The sequence below is a fragment of the Beta vulgaris genome, chromosome 4 (genome assembly GCF_026745355.1).
Source record: "Beta vulgaris subsp. vulgaris cultivar EL10 chromosome 4, EL10.2, whole genome shotgun sequence".
In the NCBI taxonomy this organism is placed as follows: domain Eukaryota; kingdom Viridiplantae; phylum Streptophyta; class Magnoliopsida; order Caryophyllales; family Amaranthaceae; genus Beta; species Beta vulgaris.
This window is the reverse complement of record NC_079205.1, coordinates 56,950,463-56,967,658: the sequence shown is the minus strand read 5'-3', so window position 1 is coordinate 56,967,658 and position 17,196 is coordinate 56,950,463. Positions and strand designations below refer to the sequence as shown.

At 35.7% G+C, this 17,196-nt stretch overlaps 2 protein-coding genes across 2 annotated transcripts; both read left to right on the top strand.

The window, feature by feature from the left end:
• The first annotated feature begins 1,993 nt into the window (after positions 1 to 1,993).
• LOC104890570 (uncharacterized) lies at positions 1,994 to 5,935 on the top strand. Its single transcript, XM_010676110.3, has 2 exons — positions 1,994 to 2,330; positions 5,424 to 5,935. The coding sequence occupies exons 1-2, from the start codon at positions 2,030 to 2,032 to the stop codon at positions 5,732 to 5,734; spliced, it is 612 nt and encodes a 203-aa protein (XP_010674412.2). The 5' UTR covers positions 1,994 to 2,029; the 3' UTR covers positions 5,735 to 5,935.
• An 8,722-nt stretch (positions 5,936 to 14,657) lies between these two features.
• LOC104890571 (small heat shock protein, chloroplastic) lies at positions 14,658 to 15,999 on the top strand. Its single transcript, XM_010676111.4, has 2 exons — positions 14,658 to 15,003; positions 15,537 to 15,999. Exons 1-2 carry the CDS (start codon positions 14,751 to 14,753, stop codon positions 15,845 to 15,847), a joined length of 564 nt encoding a protein of 187 aa, XP_010674413.2. The 5' UTR covers positions 14,658 to 14,750; the 3' UTR covers positions 15,848 to 15,999.
• Positions 16,000 to 17,196: the final 1,197 nt, after the last annotated feature.

Sequence of the window (17,196 nt, the reverse complement as noted above, 5' to 3'; positions counted from 1 at the left end):
AAGAGAGGAAGATTTAAAAGAGGCTATTCACTTTTGTAAGATTTCATGTGGATGTTAGTTGATAGATTTAGATGTTGATTATATTGCTATATTGCTGTCTAGAGTTAATATAATGGAGTATCTTGAGAAAGATGTGGTGATGATATATGTCTATGTCAAGTACTATTTCAATTTAAATTTTGTACATTGAATTTGTTTTAGTGAAGTTTTCTATGGATGTCAAAATTTGCTATCTTCGTTGTTTTGTCTTCGTGCTTGATTTGTGGTTCCTTTTCTTCATCCCCTGTTCGTCATCTCCCGGCCCCAATCCCCTGTTTGTTCGTCGTCCCCTTTCCCCATCCCATGTTCGTTTGTCGTCTCATTCACCCTCCCCTCCCCGGCACCCCGTTGCTCCCTTGATTCAGTGTTTTGAGGTTTCTAGCTTTTGGTATGCCCTCCCCGTTCCCCGGTTCTCTAGGTGTTTAGTTCCTAGGTTCCCCTTCCTCGCTCCCCTGTTCTAGTTTCGAGGTGGTTAGGTATTAGTCTCCCCATCCCCTATTCTAGGTCCGAGTTTAGTTTTAGTGTTCCCTTGCCCGTTTGTGTTCGTTGTTGTCAGTTTAGTTAGTTCGCCAAGGAAGCGATCGTTTGGTAAGTGAAGGTTACGTGCAATTTGAAGGTAGTGCGGTGTTGTTGCAGGCGTGTTTTATGAATTGGGTGGTTGTTTGTTTCGTTTATGTTCTCTGTTTTAGCGTTAGTTTATGTTTATCCGAATCCAATTACCCTTCCCATTGTGAGTATGGTTGTGTTTGGGTGCTTGTTAGTAAGGTTAGGTGGGCAATAGAAGGTTCTTGGTTTCCTATGAGAGGAGTACTCACTTTAAATCTGTTGTGGTTCTATCTTCTGGTTTAGAGATTGCAAGGTTGGATATTCAGATCTATAGTTTGGGTGAATTACTTCATTATAATTCCATCCAAGTTCACACGACTTTTGGAGTCATCACACTTCAAAAATGCATTTTGTGGGAGGCCTTCCAATTTAATTTGGGACAAGTTTCAACCTGCACGCATTTTGAGTTTCAGTCTTGTGAGACTAAACTCTGAAAACCCTCGCAGAAGGGTTATAAGTCACTAAAGGACGTGACTTATTTGTTACTTCAATCAGTAGAATCCCAAGAAAATATTTATGTTCAAGGACCTTGAAATTTATCGTCTAGTAGACATTGGCGTCTACTAGATGAGATGTTGCAATCTATTTCTGAAGATCGTTTGGGTTTTGTTTCTCAACAGGTTCCCTCTCATATCGGGTCTTCACAAGACATACAACCCACCTACCATTCATTGCTCGAGACAAGTTTAATTTGGATTAGACACGTAATAGATGATTTTTGTATTATAGCATATGTAAGAGCAAATTAATGAAGCTCCTTTAGTTTATGTTTGGTTGTATTAGCATTAGACTGTACTTCCTTTTCAATTAATGCAAGTTTTCTCGATGTCAAAAAAAATCTAGCATGAAGTAGGTGTATAAGGTAACTAGGTAAGGCTCTATTCTTTTTGACTTATTTTCAGTTCAGTTCTCGCAGTTCAATTTAGTCCAATTACTCTCTTCAATTCAGCGCAGTTCAGTTCAGTTAAATTTATTCCATTCCAAAATAACAATGTCTAACTATATATGCTATTGGCTATACTTTTTTTATACCTATATGTCATGTGTCTTATTTTTTATACCAAGATTGTGGATGGGGTCTATTACTACTAAAAAGAACTCCGACACCATGACATAAACGTTGGACTTAATGCGTATGTCATGTGCATCTTTTAATTTTGCTGAGAGATCAAGCATTAATACATTGCTTTGAGTTAAATCAAGAGAATCAATATGAGAATGAAGCTTACTTCTCCCAAGCAAAAGAAATAGAGACACAAACAAGACAAGAATATAGCATGAACCATACCTGATACCTCTACTATATAACTGCAATTAAGCTTCCTTAGAATGTTGATAAAAGACTAAACATAGCACAACTTTTGCAGTACTTATCTATGTAAATATGGCAAGCAAGCTGGCACTCACATGTAATTGTGCTTCAACTCTAGTAACATCAAACAACAGGGCTTCCTCTAGCTCATTTAAAGTTGGATTGGGCCCACATTCTGACTTCCTCAAAGCATCATCAAAGTCAAAGACACCTTCTTCTACAAGTCTTTCCTTGATAGTGAGAGCCCAAGAAGGTGCAATTGAGCCTCTTGATATCAAGGCAGGTGAACACTTGCATAAAAATGTGTTTCTCCATAACACTTCTTTTTACGGCAAATACTCCACATCTTCGACTGTTTTGCTATCTTATGTAGGTAAGGTGAGTTTCTTTTAGTTTACTTTTATCTTTCTAGCATATATGTTTTTATGAATGATTATATATGCGGTGATTATATTGGAAATAATCATAAAAATTGACGGTTTAAAATGATTTGGGATCCAATTTTGATTCTAGAATCATTACGGACCATTAGATTTCTCATGGTTATATTTAGCATGACCACCTTAAAATTTTCTAACGTATAGTAGTAAGGGGACGTTTGATTCATATGATTCTGGTATGAGGTATAGGTTTAGAATGAGCAAAACCCATACCTAAGATTTAAAACCAATACCTCAAACCCATAAGGTATGAGGTTTAGAAACCCAAGGGGGTAGGTGGGTATGGCTCATACCAATACCTCAAGGTATTAATTAGAAGAAGAAAAATTCATTCCCAAATAAAACCAAACACATGGTATTAGGTATCAGGTTCCAAACCTATATAACACCTTGATTTTATTCCTGATTCCAAACTCATACCACTATATGAATCAAACGGTGCTGCCACATTGGCAAAGTTTCGTAAAGGTGTATCCGGTCTACTGCCCTTCGAATTGTGGCTCTTTATACACCAAAAAAATATAGTTGTATGGGGGCGGCCGGCAGAGAAGGGGAAGGGAAGATTGGTTGAAAAATACATAGAAATTTATAAGTTATCCTAGTCTCAAAATAACCGAGGATGCTAATCAATTCACGTCTGCAAGTTAGACATGTGCTTTTTTTTATTGTGATGTGGTCATTGTTGTAGAGAAGCCTCGTTGGGTGCTCAAATAGTCACATGTGTTTTATGTGCATCTCTTCTAACTTATTATACATCATGAACAATGAATTGATATGTATTTTGAACTTTCATCTCACCAGGTGTAATGATGAATGATCGGAACTTCAATTTTTGAGAAACGTTTGAATTTCTATTACCAAGTTTAATGAGCTTTAGCTTTTCATGAAGTGTTGAGCTTTGGCTCTCTTGGGAAGAGCTTTGTCCCTTTTGCATTTCATTAAGATGGACTAATTACATTTTAGATTCTGGGTTGCAAAAAGTCGTCTTGTTTTTTCCTACTAACATCCTGAGCGTCTTTCTTTCTCTTTTCCCTCCATTCCCCATTCCCTTTTCATCCCCCCTCCTTTCCTTTTTACCTCTTCCATTCCCTCACATCTTTCACTCTCTCTCTTTCTCTCTCTCATCCCTTCCATTATTTCCTCCACTGAAGGACTATAATATTTAAAAATTTTCCAACAAATTCTCATTTTCCAACGACTTCAAGTTTTTTTTACCATCTCGTTATATTACGGGAAAACGCTAATGTAATTTAAATTTTGTTGAATAAAACTGGTAGAATGTCTTGAACATGGCGCTTCGAAAAACTTAGCACGGGGTCTCGCCATCAAAGAACATCTCATTACATGGGGTTTAGTGTAATCAATTCTTGTTTCAGTCCCTATTTTGACCGGTTTTATTTAGCTTTATTAGATCATTTCAGAGTAGAGTAAAATTTACCAAAAATTGACTTGAAAATGCCGAAAAAGTACCTAGGCGCGTTCAACCACAATAACATGCGCCTAAAATAGACCCTCGAACCTGTGGTCAGGCGCCTATTTCCTGTGGTTGAGCGTCTATTTCCTGTGATTGAACGCCTATTTTAGGCGCCTGTACCTGTGGTTGGGCGCCTGACCATAAGATCGGGCGCCTGACCACTTTTTCCGGCATTTTCAATTTTCAGCATTTTCAATTTTCGGAAAAGTTGCACGTATTGTAAACGGAAGGGTTGCTGGAGATGTTGTCGGAGGAGTGGTGGCGTGATGATGCCATTCTGTTAGAGGATATTGGACCGTAGGTCTATATCTACGGGCAAGGCCCATGAGGTTAAATTTATTAGGTTAAGTTTATGTTATGTTCTATATATAAGTAATATAATGTAATTGCAACATAAACTTAACCTAATAAATTTAACCTCATGGGCCTCGCCCGTAGATATAGACCTGCGGTCCAATATCCTCTAACACATTCAACCTCCTTCAGTATGTGATGAGAGAGAGAGTGATCGAAAAATTGGCCGGAGAAGTCCTTGGATGATGAGATAGTGTGAGGAAGTAGGAGAGTGGGAGAGTGAAGGAGAGTGAGGACGTATGAGAGTAGGAGAGTGAGGAAATGTATATGAGTATTAATACATAAGAAGTATGTATACAGGGTGTTAGTAGGAAAAAATAGGGTGGCATTTAGCAAAATCCTAGGAGTATATTGATTATATGTATCTCTTATACTATTTCATGTAAACCTATAACCGATCTTATCTTGGTCAGTCTTTTTAACTTCTATTTATGGAATTGAATCATTGCTTGTTATGTTTTGAAGTTTTTATACTTTCTCTTGAAATAAATGGAACGCTTTTTTCTTTTATGTGAGAGCTCTATGAGAGAAGCGTTTCACGTATTTGAAAACTGAAGAAATGTTAAATTTGAATTTTACTTATTAATAGTTATTATATAAGTTGATTTGCTAGAGATTCATGTATACCTACTTTTTTTATGATTAAAACTGATTTAACCTATTATTTAGAACTTTAATCATAAGTTTCCAAGAATTAATTAGGCCTTAAAAATAGCTTAAGTTTGATGGATGGAAGGTGGGAACTGGGAAGGATCATTCCCTTATTCTACATAAAATGAGTTTTGGTTAGTTGATTTGCTAGGGATTCATGTGTTATATATCCTCCATCCGCCCTTTGATAAAAAAAACTTGAATCGACGTGGTGCACAACGACTTACTATGCATAATGTATTGTATGATGTAATAAGTTTTTATTTGACATGATTAGTTTTTGTATGATATTGTCACCTTTTGTTCAACCAATTTTTGGGTAATGATTGGTCATTTTTATATAGTCACTTTTCTTTGTTATAGTAAGTTTTGTGTGATACAATCAGTTTGATTTCGCAATAAGTCATTACGAATTTGGTCTACCAAAGACTTGCTGGTCTTTTGATTAGCCTAGATTTTGTTTTGATCTCAAATGAGTTTTTATTAAGATTTGCGTTCCTCTATTCCTTCCTCTACGGCTCTACATGAACAAACTAATGATCTGCAGTGCGCACCCCATGGGATACGAACGAGGACGAAAACGAGATCAAGATGTGGTTTGACATGGCAGAACTAGAAGCTAGGAACGTCAAAGTGAACATTATGGATGACTTGCTTATCATCAATGGAGATGGTGGCATTGATGCCAATGGAACCAAGATTGATGGTGCCTATGACAGCATTATTCAACTGCCTTCTAACTGTTTGAAGGAACAGATAAAAGCTGTGTTTAAGAATGGTGGGCTATACATTACCATGCCTAAAATTACCAAAGTTGAGCACAAACCTATCCACATACATGTTAAATCTGTTCAATAATTACTGTTGGTTACTCCTACTAAACAAATGGTGAATAGACCAACTTAGCCTTATATATATAAACAATTAGTTGTTGGCTACTTAGCTTAACTCTAATCATTTCACAAGATAATGAATTGTTGGCTACTTAGCTTAACTCTGATAGGTGAAATGTACATATTCATATTTCTAGGCTCTATGCAATAAGATTCAGTTCCACCTATACTTTTGTTTAAGAGTTTTAATGGAAAAATATCACTTTCTATAGTACGGACGTAGTATATAGTGGAATAACAAGTTTTAAAATTAACTCACGCATCGCATGCATATGAGACTAGTAGTGTATCAGTTCAAGTGTAAGTCTGTAATGATTAATAATTTATTTCTATTTTCAGCAACCAATATTAATAAATATTTTGCTAATTTTTAACAACAAAAAAGTAATTATTTGTTGTTGTATTTAGCAACAATCATTCATAAGTCGTTGCTAGAGTTGGGAACAAATGCGCGCCAAACATAGCATAAGAAACATGGCAACAATATTAGAATATGTTGTGACTCAAAGTGAATGTTATTTTGATGATGATAAAAGATTTGTGCCATAATTTATTAAAGAAAATGTTTTTAAAAAAGGATTTTATAATAACATATTTTAAAAAAGAATTTTAGAAAAACCGAGTTTAAAAATATTTTGTAAAAATCGATTTTACGAAAAAATATTTTATAAAAGAATTTACAAAGCAAAAGGATTTTTAAGAAAAAGAAAAAAAGGAAAACTAGTTTGTGATAAACTATTTTGATAAAAAGGATTTCGAAATAAATGAGGAATATGAGATAAAAAGGAAATCAAATTGGTTATCAAGATTATGGATAAACATTGATTTAAGGAGAACTTATTTTTTTTTGAAATAAGGACGATAAAGATGAATAGGATAAAGTTTGTTTTCTTAAAAGAAAATGTTTTATCCCTTAACCTTAGGAGTAAAAGATAATCATAACTTAGAGAAGAGAATATATGCTATAAAAGGGATTGAAAATTAGTTTCATAACTCACGTTTTTAGAGAGGAAAAATCGGAGATATTAAGAGTTGAAAACAGTCTCCTAAGGCACAGAGTATAGCACTGTTTTGGTCAGGTTGAGTAACTATTCAGAATTTGTAATTGTCCTCTATTTGCTTGAATAAGAAGCACACACGCTTTTGAGGAATCATTCTTTCTGTAATTTCAATATTATAGAGAGTGACAACACTTGGACTTAAGTGTTGGGGAGCACTTTAGTAGTAGGGGAATCTTATTGTATCAAGGGTTTGATATTTTAGGATTCAAAGTAATAAAGAGTTTGGTTTGTGTGGACTTAAATCTCAGAGGTGAGATTGAACCACGTTATATCTTGTGTTTAAGTGTTGATTTCATATTGTTTTAAGTTTTAGTTTTCGCAAAAACTCAAATCAGAGATTTACGAACGAATCGCACAGTGCCTGATACAGTGCCATAACCAAGGTTTTGCGAAAATCGATTAGATTTCGTCACTCAATTGAAACCCCCCTTTCTTGAGTGTCACCTTGTGTTCCAACAGAATAGATGCATGCAATAGAAAAACAAATTTGTTTTGCATTTAGTGGCTAAAATCATATGGCAACAAGCCTTTTAGGAACTAATATTTTTTTCCAATTTGTTGGCAACTCGAGTTGGCAACAAATTTCTTGCGAGTAGCAACAAATTTTAGCAGTTGCTAAATTGATTTATTTTTGTATTGTTTGACTATCTTTTGTGAGTAATGGATAAGAAAAAGCCACGTGAGATCTTGTTTGATTCGTTTCGATATGTACTTTTGGAATATCAACTTTATATAATTTTTACAAACGCAAATTTAGAGATATTAATATTCAAACTTTTACATTGGCAATTTTGAAAAGGTAAAGTATAACTTTTAAAAATAAACGAAGGGAGTAAGGATCAGTGGATCACCACTCCAGTATATGAAAAGTAGAGGTGTCAAAAACTGGGCCGACCCACGGGTGAACCCGCATGCGACCCAGACCCAACCTGTTCCGAGCCGAGAGTGGTCGGTTGGAAAGCCGACCCATTCCGACCCAGTGTTCACCCGTGCCCAGTTTAACCCGTGGAATTAGTAATCCAACCTGAGTTGGGCCGACCCAGTTGTACCCGTACCCAGTTGCACCCGTGAATAACGACCCAGACCCAACCTGTTTCCGACCCAAAATGACCCGCACCCAACTTCACCCGCCAATGACCCAGTTAAACCCACCCAGTTATCACCCAACCCAGTTATCACCCAACCCAGTTGTGACCCAACCCAGCTATCACCGACCCAGTTATCACCCAATCCAGTTACCACCCAACCCAGTTGTGACCCAACCCAGCTATCACCGACCCAGTTGTGACCCAACCCAGCTATCACCGACCCAGTTGTGACCCAACCCAGCTATCACCGACCCAGTTGTGACCCAACCCAGCTATCACCGACCCAGTTTCGACCCAACCCTGTTAGCACCCGACCCAACTAAACCCGACTCAATGCCATTCCGACCCAACACCATTTATTTGTTTTTGGGGTGCAAGACCGAAGACGTATAAGATTACCATTTATTTCAAGTTTTATCTTTCTTTTATTTTTTTCAAAAATCGATGGAACACATTTTTTGATTTTTTCTGACAAGTACATTAATATTTGGAGTAGTTCTCGATTAGGCGGAGATGAAACACATAGTTTCTGTTGTTAGACATGCATTTAAGCCATGACTTCCGTACACCATTGGGCATAATCCATAAGGTATCTTAATTCTTAACCTCCAACTTTTTTTTATTTATGTAAATAGTTGAATTGAATTAATCATTATGTACATTTTCAGCCCATTTATATTTGGAACGTGTTTGAACGTGTTTGAACAAGTGTGTTTGAACGTGTTCATTATGTACATTTTCAGCCCATTTTCAGCCCATTTATATTATCCATAAGACTTACTTAATGTTTGAACGTGTTCGGTCCTTGTTACTTAATGTTTTAATGTCTAATAAAGAAATAGTGAAGACGTCTCTCTCTAACGATCAAACATTTGTTTTACTTAGTATTTAATAAATATTAGAAATAAAATAAATAAAATCAGACTTAAAGTATTAAATAAAAAAAATATAAAATTAAAATTGAACAAAAACTGCCATTAATCATTCCAAGCTTCCAACATCATTACAAAATCAGCAACCCTAATATAAAAGGGGCAACATCCATTACATCCATTAATCATTACAAACATTAGACCTTTACAACATTCCCTAATACCCAACAAGTTAGATTATCATTACTAATAAGCAAAAAAATTACATAATTATCATCATTTACATGGCCCAACAAAGCAGCAAAAAGTTAGTACAAAAAATTCCAATATCCTACAAGGCAGCCAGCCACTAATACCCCCTTCAATTCCAAAAAATTTCAAAAAGTTAGTAGAAAAAAGTTGGTATCTCATGACCTTCATCAATGAGAGTGTGTTCCCATGTTTCAAAACTTGGTATCGGGTGAATTCTCCATCTTCACCCTCTACATAAATCTCCAAGTCATCCTTGCTAACACCACCACCAGCCTCCAAGACACCACCACCAGCATGTACCCCACCACCACCAGCCTCCAAACCACCACCACCAGCCTGCACCCCAAAATAATCACTATGAACAACTGAACTTGAAAAACAGTAGCAAACATGGCAAAAGATCCCAAAATAATCTAGATCTGGACTCAAAAAAAACAAGTAAAGTTCAAAAAAAAAAGTATAGATATCAGATCTCACATAGTAACATTCTCACATTCACAATTTCACATTAAATTATAATTATGATTTATGAAGTTCCACATAAAAAAAAACTTAAAAACATAGTCACATAGACACATACTCACAATCTCACATATTCCGTAAAAAAAAAAAGTAAAATAGTAAAAAACTGAACTTTACTGAAATAGCAAACATGGAAAAAAATCTCACAATCTAGATCTCACATATTCCGTAAAAAACTGAAATAGCAAACATGGAAAAAAAATTCCAAAATAATCTAGATCTGGACAAAAAGAACAAGTAAAGGTAAAAAAAAAAGTATAGATCTCAAACACATGTCACATGATATTCCGAAAATAGTATAGATATCAGATCTGTAACTAACATACTGACATTCACAATTTTACAGATGATAAAAAGTAAAAGCATTAAAAAAAATCAAGATCTTCAAAAAAAAACAAGTAAAATTAAAAAAAAAACATAATATTCCAGTAAATCTGCAAACTGGACCAGCCACAATCACATGCAAGTGCAGATCTTCCTAAATCTAAAAAAAAAAAACGAAATCGAGAAAAAAAGAAAAAAGAAAACTTACCTGGTGGTTGCGACATAATTTTTTGAAGACTTAATTTGCGTTTTTTTTTGTTTTTTTGCTTTTTTATCTTCTTTTTGGCTTCTTCTTGGACGAAACCCAAAAGTTTTGTTTTTTATCTTCTTTTTTGCTTCTTCTTCGACGAAACCCGAAAACTTTGTTTTTTATCTACTTTTTTGCTGCATCTTCGACGAAACCGGAATAAGAGAGAGCTGAGAGAAGAGAAAATGAATGTATCAGACAGTGAGAGTGAGGAAGTGAGGAAGTGAGGAAGTGAGAGTGTGAGACTGTGAGAGTTAGAGAGAAACCCTAATTCACACTTAGAGAGAAACCGGAATAAGAGAGACTGAGAGAGGATGAGAGAAAATGAATGAGAGAGAAATGAAGTGAGGAAATGAGCGTGCCTCTTAGAAATTTAGGTTTATATACCAAGGGGCGTTAGGGGAGGTTTAGGGTTAGATCAAGGTTGAGATTGATTCATTTATGGTTAGATCAACGGTTGAGGTTTAGGGTTAGATCAAAGGTTGAGATTTAACCATTGTTTGAATGAGTGGGTAAGATTAATTTTTGTAAGTTCATTTAGGGTTTTTAGTTAAGATTTCTGATTTTAGATTTCATTTAGAGTTCATTTAAATTTCATTTATAGTTCTTTTAGACATTTAGTATTAATTTGTAAATTTGTTTAGTAATACTAATTACTAATTATTAATATTATAAATTAATAAAATTACAAACTTTAGAAATTTAATTACTATTTTTAATTATGAACAAGATCATTAATGTAAAAATAATTATGAATGATGTTTACTAACTGTTTTAATAATTCCTACTTACTTTAAAAGTTCAATGAATAATGATGTAATTGTATTGATGTGAAAAGTTTGTGAAACAATGAAAGTTTAAATTATTAATTGTTAAGTATGAAATGCATTAATGTGTGATTATTTAAGTAATGAAATAGACGGATTTATAGTATGCTTTGATTATTGTTAAAACTGTGTAATAACATCGATGATCAATCGTATGATCATTTGATGGTTTTGACTTTTGATTAATGTCGAAGACAATCAATCTTAATATCTTATGATCAATTTGATTTATGTCGCTAAGCTAACTAACAAACTGTTTAAGTTTAATAGTCTATTGACTCTAATACTATAAGTTTATAATCAATAATCCTTATGGTTGTTACTTGTTACATGTTAGTTGTTACTTGTTACTTGAATACTTATGCAATCATCAATAAGAATAACTAAATAAGTGAATAACTAATAGAGTAATAGGCGATACTTAGGCAATAGGCCAACTTTATGATCATTTGATTTATGTCAACCTTAACAGCTTAACTGAACGAAATTCGATCAATGTTTCATCCTCTACTGATACAATGACATGATTATTATTTCATACTGATTATAGACCATGATCTACTTTCATAGCTTCAATATTTCATCTTCATCCTTTAGTGATATAGTGTATGATTATGTATAATCTTCTGATCTTCATATGACATATTCGATTAAGTGATTAACATTGATGATTGTTACTTGTTGAGTTGTTCCATGATCGATGAAAAGTCGAACAATTTTATAATTACAAATTAATTAAGATGCTTTCATTAATGTTTTAACGTCAACCTAATTCTTTAATTCTAACTCTTTTTGTTGCTATATAGTAACTGATTCAGATTTCAGACAAAAGAGTAAGTAAGTCACTAACTAACAAAATGTTTAAGTTTAATAGTTTATTAACCCTAACACTATAAGTCTATAACTCTATAATCAATAATCCTTATGGTGTTTGTTGTTAGTTGTTACTTGTTACTTGTTATATGTTAGTTGTTACTTGTTACTTGAATACATATGCAATCATGAATAAGAATAACTAAATAACTGAATAACTAATGAGCGATACTTACTTGTTACTACTTAGTAACTTAGTCAATAGGCCAATTGCCAATAGCCAATAATGGTGAATGACCCAATAATATAAGTATAATTTATAAGTCTTATTGTAGTAACATTTCAAATTAATAATAATAATATAAGTATCAAACTATTAATGATTCAATGTATTATTAAAAAATTAACAATTACCCAACCACAATTCACAATATCAGTATAATTACAGATTATTAAATATACCATATAAGTATAAAGTATAATGACTATAATAGTATAATCTATACCACAATATCATAATACGCCACGGAGCCGCCGGTTCGATATTTAGTCGTTCCAAGAACCAAGTCGGCAAGTCCCACCGAGATCCGATTTTTGTCGACCCAACTCGAAATCCGATTTATTCTGACCCAAGTCCCAAGTCATTCCGATAGTCGATTTGTTGAACACTCAATTAATTCTGAAGGTCGATTTATTCTGACGCAATTCATTCCCATATCGATTTCTTCCGACCCAAGTAATTCCGGAATCCGGATTATTCCGACCCAAGTTATTCCGATATCGATTTCTTTCGACCCAAGTAACCCGAAAGCCAATTTCTTCCAACCCAAGTAATTCCGAAAGCCGCATTATTCCTACCCAACTTATTCCGATATCGATTTCTTCCGACCCAAGTAACCCGAAAGCCGATTTCTTCCAACCTTAGTAATTCCGGAAGTCGAATTATTCCGACCAAAGTTATTCCGATATCGATTCCGACCCAAGTAACCCGAAAACCGATTTCTTCCGACCCAAGTCATTCCGAAACCCGATTTCTTCCGACCAAAGTTATTCCGATATCGATTTCTTCCGACCCAAGTAACCCGAAAGCCGATTTCTTCCGACCCAAGTCATTCCGAAACCCGATTTCTTCCGACCCAAGTTATTCCGATATCGATTTCTTCCGGCCCAAGTAACCCGAAAGCCGTTTTCTTCCGACCCAAGTTATTCCGATATCGATTTCTTCCGACCCAAGTTATTCCGATATCGATTTCTTCCGACCCAAGTCATTCCGAAACCCGATTTCTTCCGACCCAAGTCATTCCGAAAGCCGATTTCTTCCGACCCAAGTTATTCCGAAAGCCGATTTCTTCCGACCCAAGTCATTCCGAAAGCCGATTTCGACCGACTTCACCTTATTCCATTCCGACCCAAATTCACCCAACCCAGATACCGGCCGACCCAGTCTCACCCGACCCATTTCCGACCCAGTTCCGAGATCCTCTCACCCAGTTTCACCCAGACCCGAAGTTCACCCGACCCACCCAGTTCCGACCCATGACACGGTGTCACCCAGATTATTCCGACCCAAATCATTCCGACCCAGCCTGGGTCAACCCAAACCCAGCCAGTGACCCAGATTGACACCTCTAATGAAATGTAGTTGAAATTACTAATCATATCCTTATAAAAACAATATATTTCTTGTGTGAGATCATCTTAGTCCAAAACAACTGATCAGACGGGTATCAGTTTACGAAACTATTTGATCGCAATTCCAAAACAGAATACATCCATCACTAAGTTGCTACAAGAATGGTTCTTTGCAATTTAGAGACTAAGAACATTCAGTTGCAATTTTGCCACGGTTTTGACTAGTCCTCACATTAGGGACAAAAAATATTTCAGTCACAAATTCGCGACATATATAAATTGCGAAAGGACAGTAGTGACGGGAATATAAGTCATTAATTCGTTGCAAATGCCTTTTGCGATGAAATTTCCTTTTGGTTAGCGACTGATTTTTCTGTCGCAAAAGAGCCTTCCCTGGTATAATTAAGCATGGCATCTATCATATGACTCTGTTTGGAGAAGTCTTTTAGTTACCTTAAATGATAAGGTGCTAACATATTTTAGGTGATGCTAAAATGATTAGTAGTATGTGGGGAGTACCTAAAATAATAGAATTTGAAGTGGTTAAGATGACTTAAATGGTATCCCGTCAAAAAAAAAAAAAAGATGACTTAAATGGTAAGTTAAAATTTTTACCTTTTCAAAATTAGGTGATTGAAAATTTGGGAAAATCTTTTTAAAATTTTGATAACAACTAATTTTTGCCGAAATAATTTATCAACTTAAATAACTAATTTTGCCAAACAATTAAGCTACTCATCTACCTTATTACTTCCAGCACTTTATTACTTTCAGCTTTATCTTATCAGTTTCAGTTAACGTATCAGTTTCATTTTATTTTCAGTTAGCATTCCCAAACAGAGCCTATATCAATTTAACCCATAAATTTATCAGTTTAACCCATAACATCTATCAGTTTAAGCCCATAAACTAATAAACATACTCGTAAATTGATATATAACAGGTCTCATCTCATTTGGTAAAGCCAAAAGTGATAAATAATAATAACTAATTAAACATGATAATAGACGTACTTAGTAAGTGCATCCTTTATCAAACATGATACACGTAATTAGTAAGTGCATCTTTTTGCTTGTAGAAGCCTCATTGCTTTGTTTTGATTAGACTGGATTCGCACAATTAAAGAGCTTAACAATTTCGGAAATGAGGCTTCTTATAGCAAAAAGACAAGCACACACACGCAAGACAAGAATTTAACAAGTACATAGTTCAGAACCTCATATAACTACTATAAATTAGAGTTCAGTGAATGGCTAAACATACAGCTAAACTTACCATAGTAATTACATTGCTTAGTGAAACTAATTAATTTCTAAGTAAGGTCTACTCATTAGTTATCTTCAATGGCAAGCAACGTGTTGACATGTTCTGCTTCAACTTTGGTGTCCAACAACAAGTTCAAATACAGCCCATTACCAGTTGGGCTGGGCCCAAGTTCTTTGGTGTCCGCAACTCCATCATTGAAGAGCCCTTCTTCAAGGCCTTCTGGCCGTTTGGTTGTGAAAGCCCAACAAGAGGGAAGTCCAAATTTTTTGAATCCAATAGCAGCTGAACACTTCAACAAAAAAGTTGCCCTCCTTGAGACATCTCCTTATGGTAAAAATTTCATTCCTTCAAATGCTTTGTTATGATAGCAAATATATACATCTCTTGCAATCTTGATATTGTTGCTAGTGAAGCAACGTAAATGTTTCAATTTTTATTAGTGACATCGATTTTAAGAACATATATAACAATTAGTTCAGTCTAATATATATTTTTCGGTTTTATGATGCTGTAAGAATGGCTAGTAGTAATTTTTCTGATTTTTCTATTTCTCATGTTAAGAGAGCGGAAAATACTATTGCTCATTTAGTTGCTAGATGGGAGATTGAGATGGACTCTGAATATGTACGATTTGATTCTTTTCCCCAAAGCATCCTAACTTTGGCGAAAATTGATTTAATATAATCCTCACCCTTTTCTCCTAAAAAAAAAGACTATCACTTGAAGGGAGCATGACTAAGATTTGTACTATGCTATACACAATGTAAACCATTCTTGTACATGTACATGTAGTTTAAGCACAACCAACTAATTGATTTCTACGTTGATGCATAATCCTTATGCCCCCATGCATTTGCATGCAGTGAGAACTCCATGGAATACGAGCGAGGACGAAACAGAGATCAGGATGTGGTTTGACATGCCAGGGCTTGGAGCTGACAACATTGACGTGAACATAGTAGATAACTTGCTTATAATCAAGGGAGATGGTGGTATTGATGCCTTTGGAAGTAAGATATCTAGCCCGTATGATACTAGGGTTCAACTTCCCTTTAACTCTTGGAAGGAAGAGATAACTGCTGTGTTTAAGCATGGTGTTCTCTACATTACTGTGCCTAAGGTTATGAAATTTGAGCACAAAGTTATCCATGTTCCAGTCAGATCTATCGTTTAATCATAAGTTATATGCGTATGAAACTCTCTTTTTTAATAAGATTAAGAGTTATGCTTTGAAATATTACACTCTTTTTCTTTTGCATGTTGTGTAAGATGTGTGAATCGTTGTTTATTTGTGGTGAAATTATAATAATAAGAAGATCGTTAATATATTGTGGTTATGAAAGTTTTAAATATGCTTACAAATGAATTACCCTTGAGAAAGCAACCGTGATCGATGTATATTAATTAAAGATCATTTTAGGTCAAGTATTCATTTTAGGTCACAACTTCTCTCTCTGTATCACATTATTACAGGGAGAGAAATCGTGTTCTACTCAATAATGTCAAGCTAAAAGAAGAGCCAAACAAGTTGAGCCATCGAACACACCTCTGATTTTCAAAACCGGTAAATATACGTCCCAACCATGAAAGCCTATCATCACCTCGTCATTGCTCACGAACATCGTGAGTCACCTTGTCCCTCAGCACATATTCCAAAAAACAGACATACTCAATTGTTACTACTTTGAACCACCAATCTTGATCCAACTCACTAATAATATTTTTTGATGGCCACAACCAACCACCGTTAACAACTTTACCAACTCAAAACAACGCACTCCTATTATTTGAATATTAAACGCGCTTATTACTAAAAAAAACTAGACATACGAACATCCTACAAAACTATTTGGAGAACCCGACACTAACAGGGGGAGGGGAAAGGGCAGCCCGACACTAACAAGGGGGGAAGGGGAGCCCGACTAACAGGGGGAGGGGAAAGGGGAGCCCGCAACAAGAACTACAAGGGAGGGGAAGGGGAGGCCCAAAACAACCACTACACTAAACTGGAGATTGTGCCAACTTGACAAGAAGGACAACACTCGGAGACAGTGACGAGAGGGGAAATATTGACCAGCGCAAAAACTAACCAACACGAAAACTAACGCATAAGGGAGGAGAGAGGGAGAGGGAGAGGGAGAGGGAGAGGGAGAAGGAGGGTGAAACTCGACGACCACCTTGACAAACAATGAAATTCAGGGTAACCAGAAAAAGGGGAATACCTACACGACAGCAGGGGAGGGAAGGAATCCCACGCAGCCACAGGGGAGGGGGAAACCATACGCACGACACTAAAGTAGGGGTAGCAGGACGACATGACGCGACACTAGGGATGACAAACAACGGCGGCTGGGGGCGGGGATGACGAAACAGCGGCAAAGACGCAGATAAGGAGCGGAAAAACGAACGAACTAAACCATATGCGAAACTAATAAAATGAAAAGGTGAATGAAAAAAGGGGACGGGGAGGCCCCGACTGTCGTTGTGAGTAGCGTGAGGTGGTTCGCGAGGCGGTCGAGCCCT

Coding starts and splice junctions, on each gene's coding strand:
- LOC104890570 (XM_010676110.3), top strand. CDS start 2,030: ATGGCAAGCAAGCTGGCACTCACATGTAATTGTGCTTCAACTCTAGTA. Junction 2,331..5,423: donor TGTTTTGCTATCTTATGTAG/GTAAGGTGAGTT, acceptor AATGATCTGCAG/TGCGCACCCCATGGGATACG.
- LOC104890571 (XM_010676111.4), top strand. CDS start 14,751: ATGGCAAGCAACGTGTTGACATGTTCTGCTTCAACTTTGGTGTCCAAC. Junction 15,004..15,536: donor CCTTGAGACATCTCCTTATG/GTAAAAATTTCA, acceptor ATTTGCATGCAG/TGAGAACTCCATGGAATACG.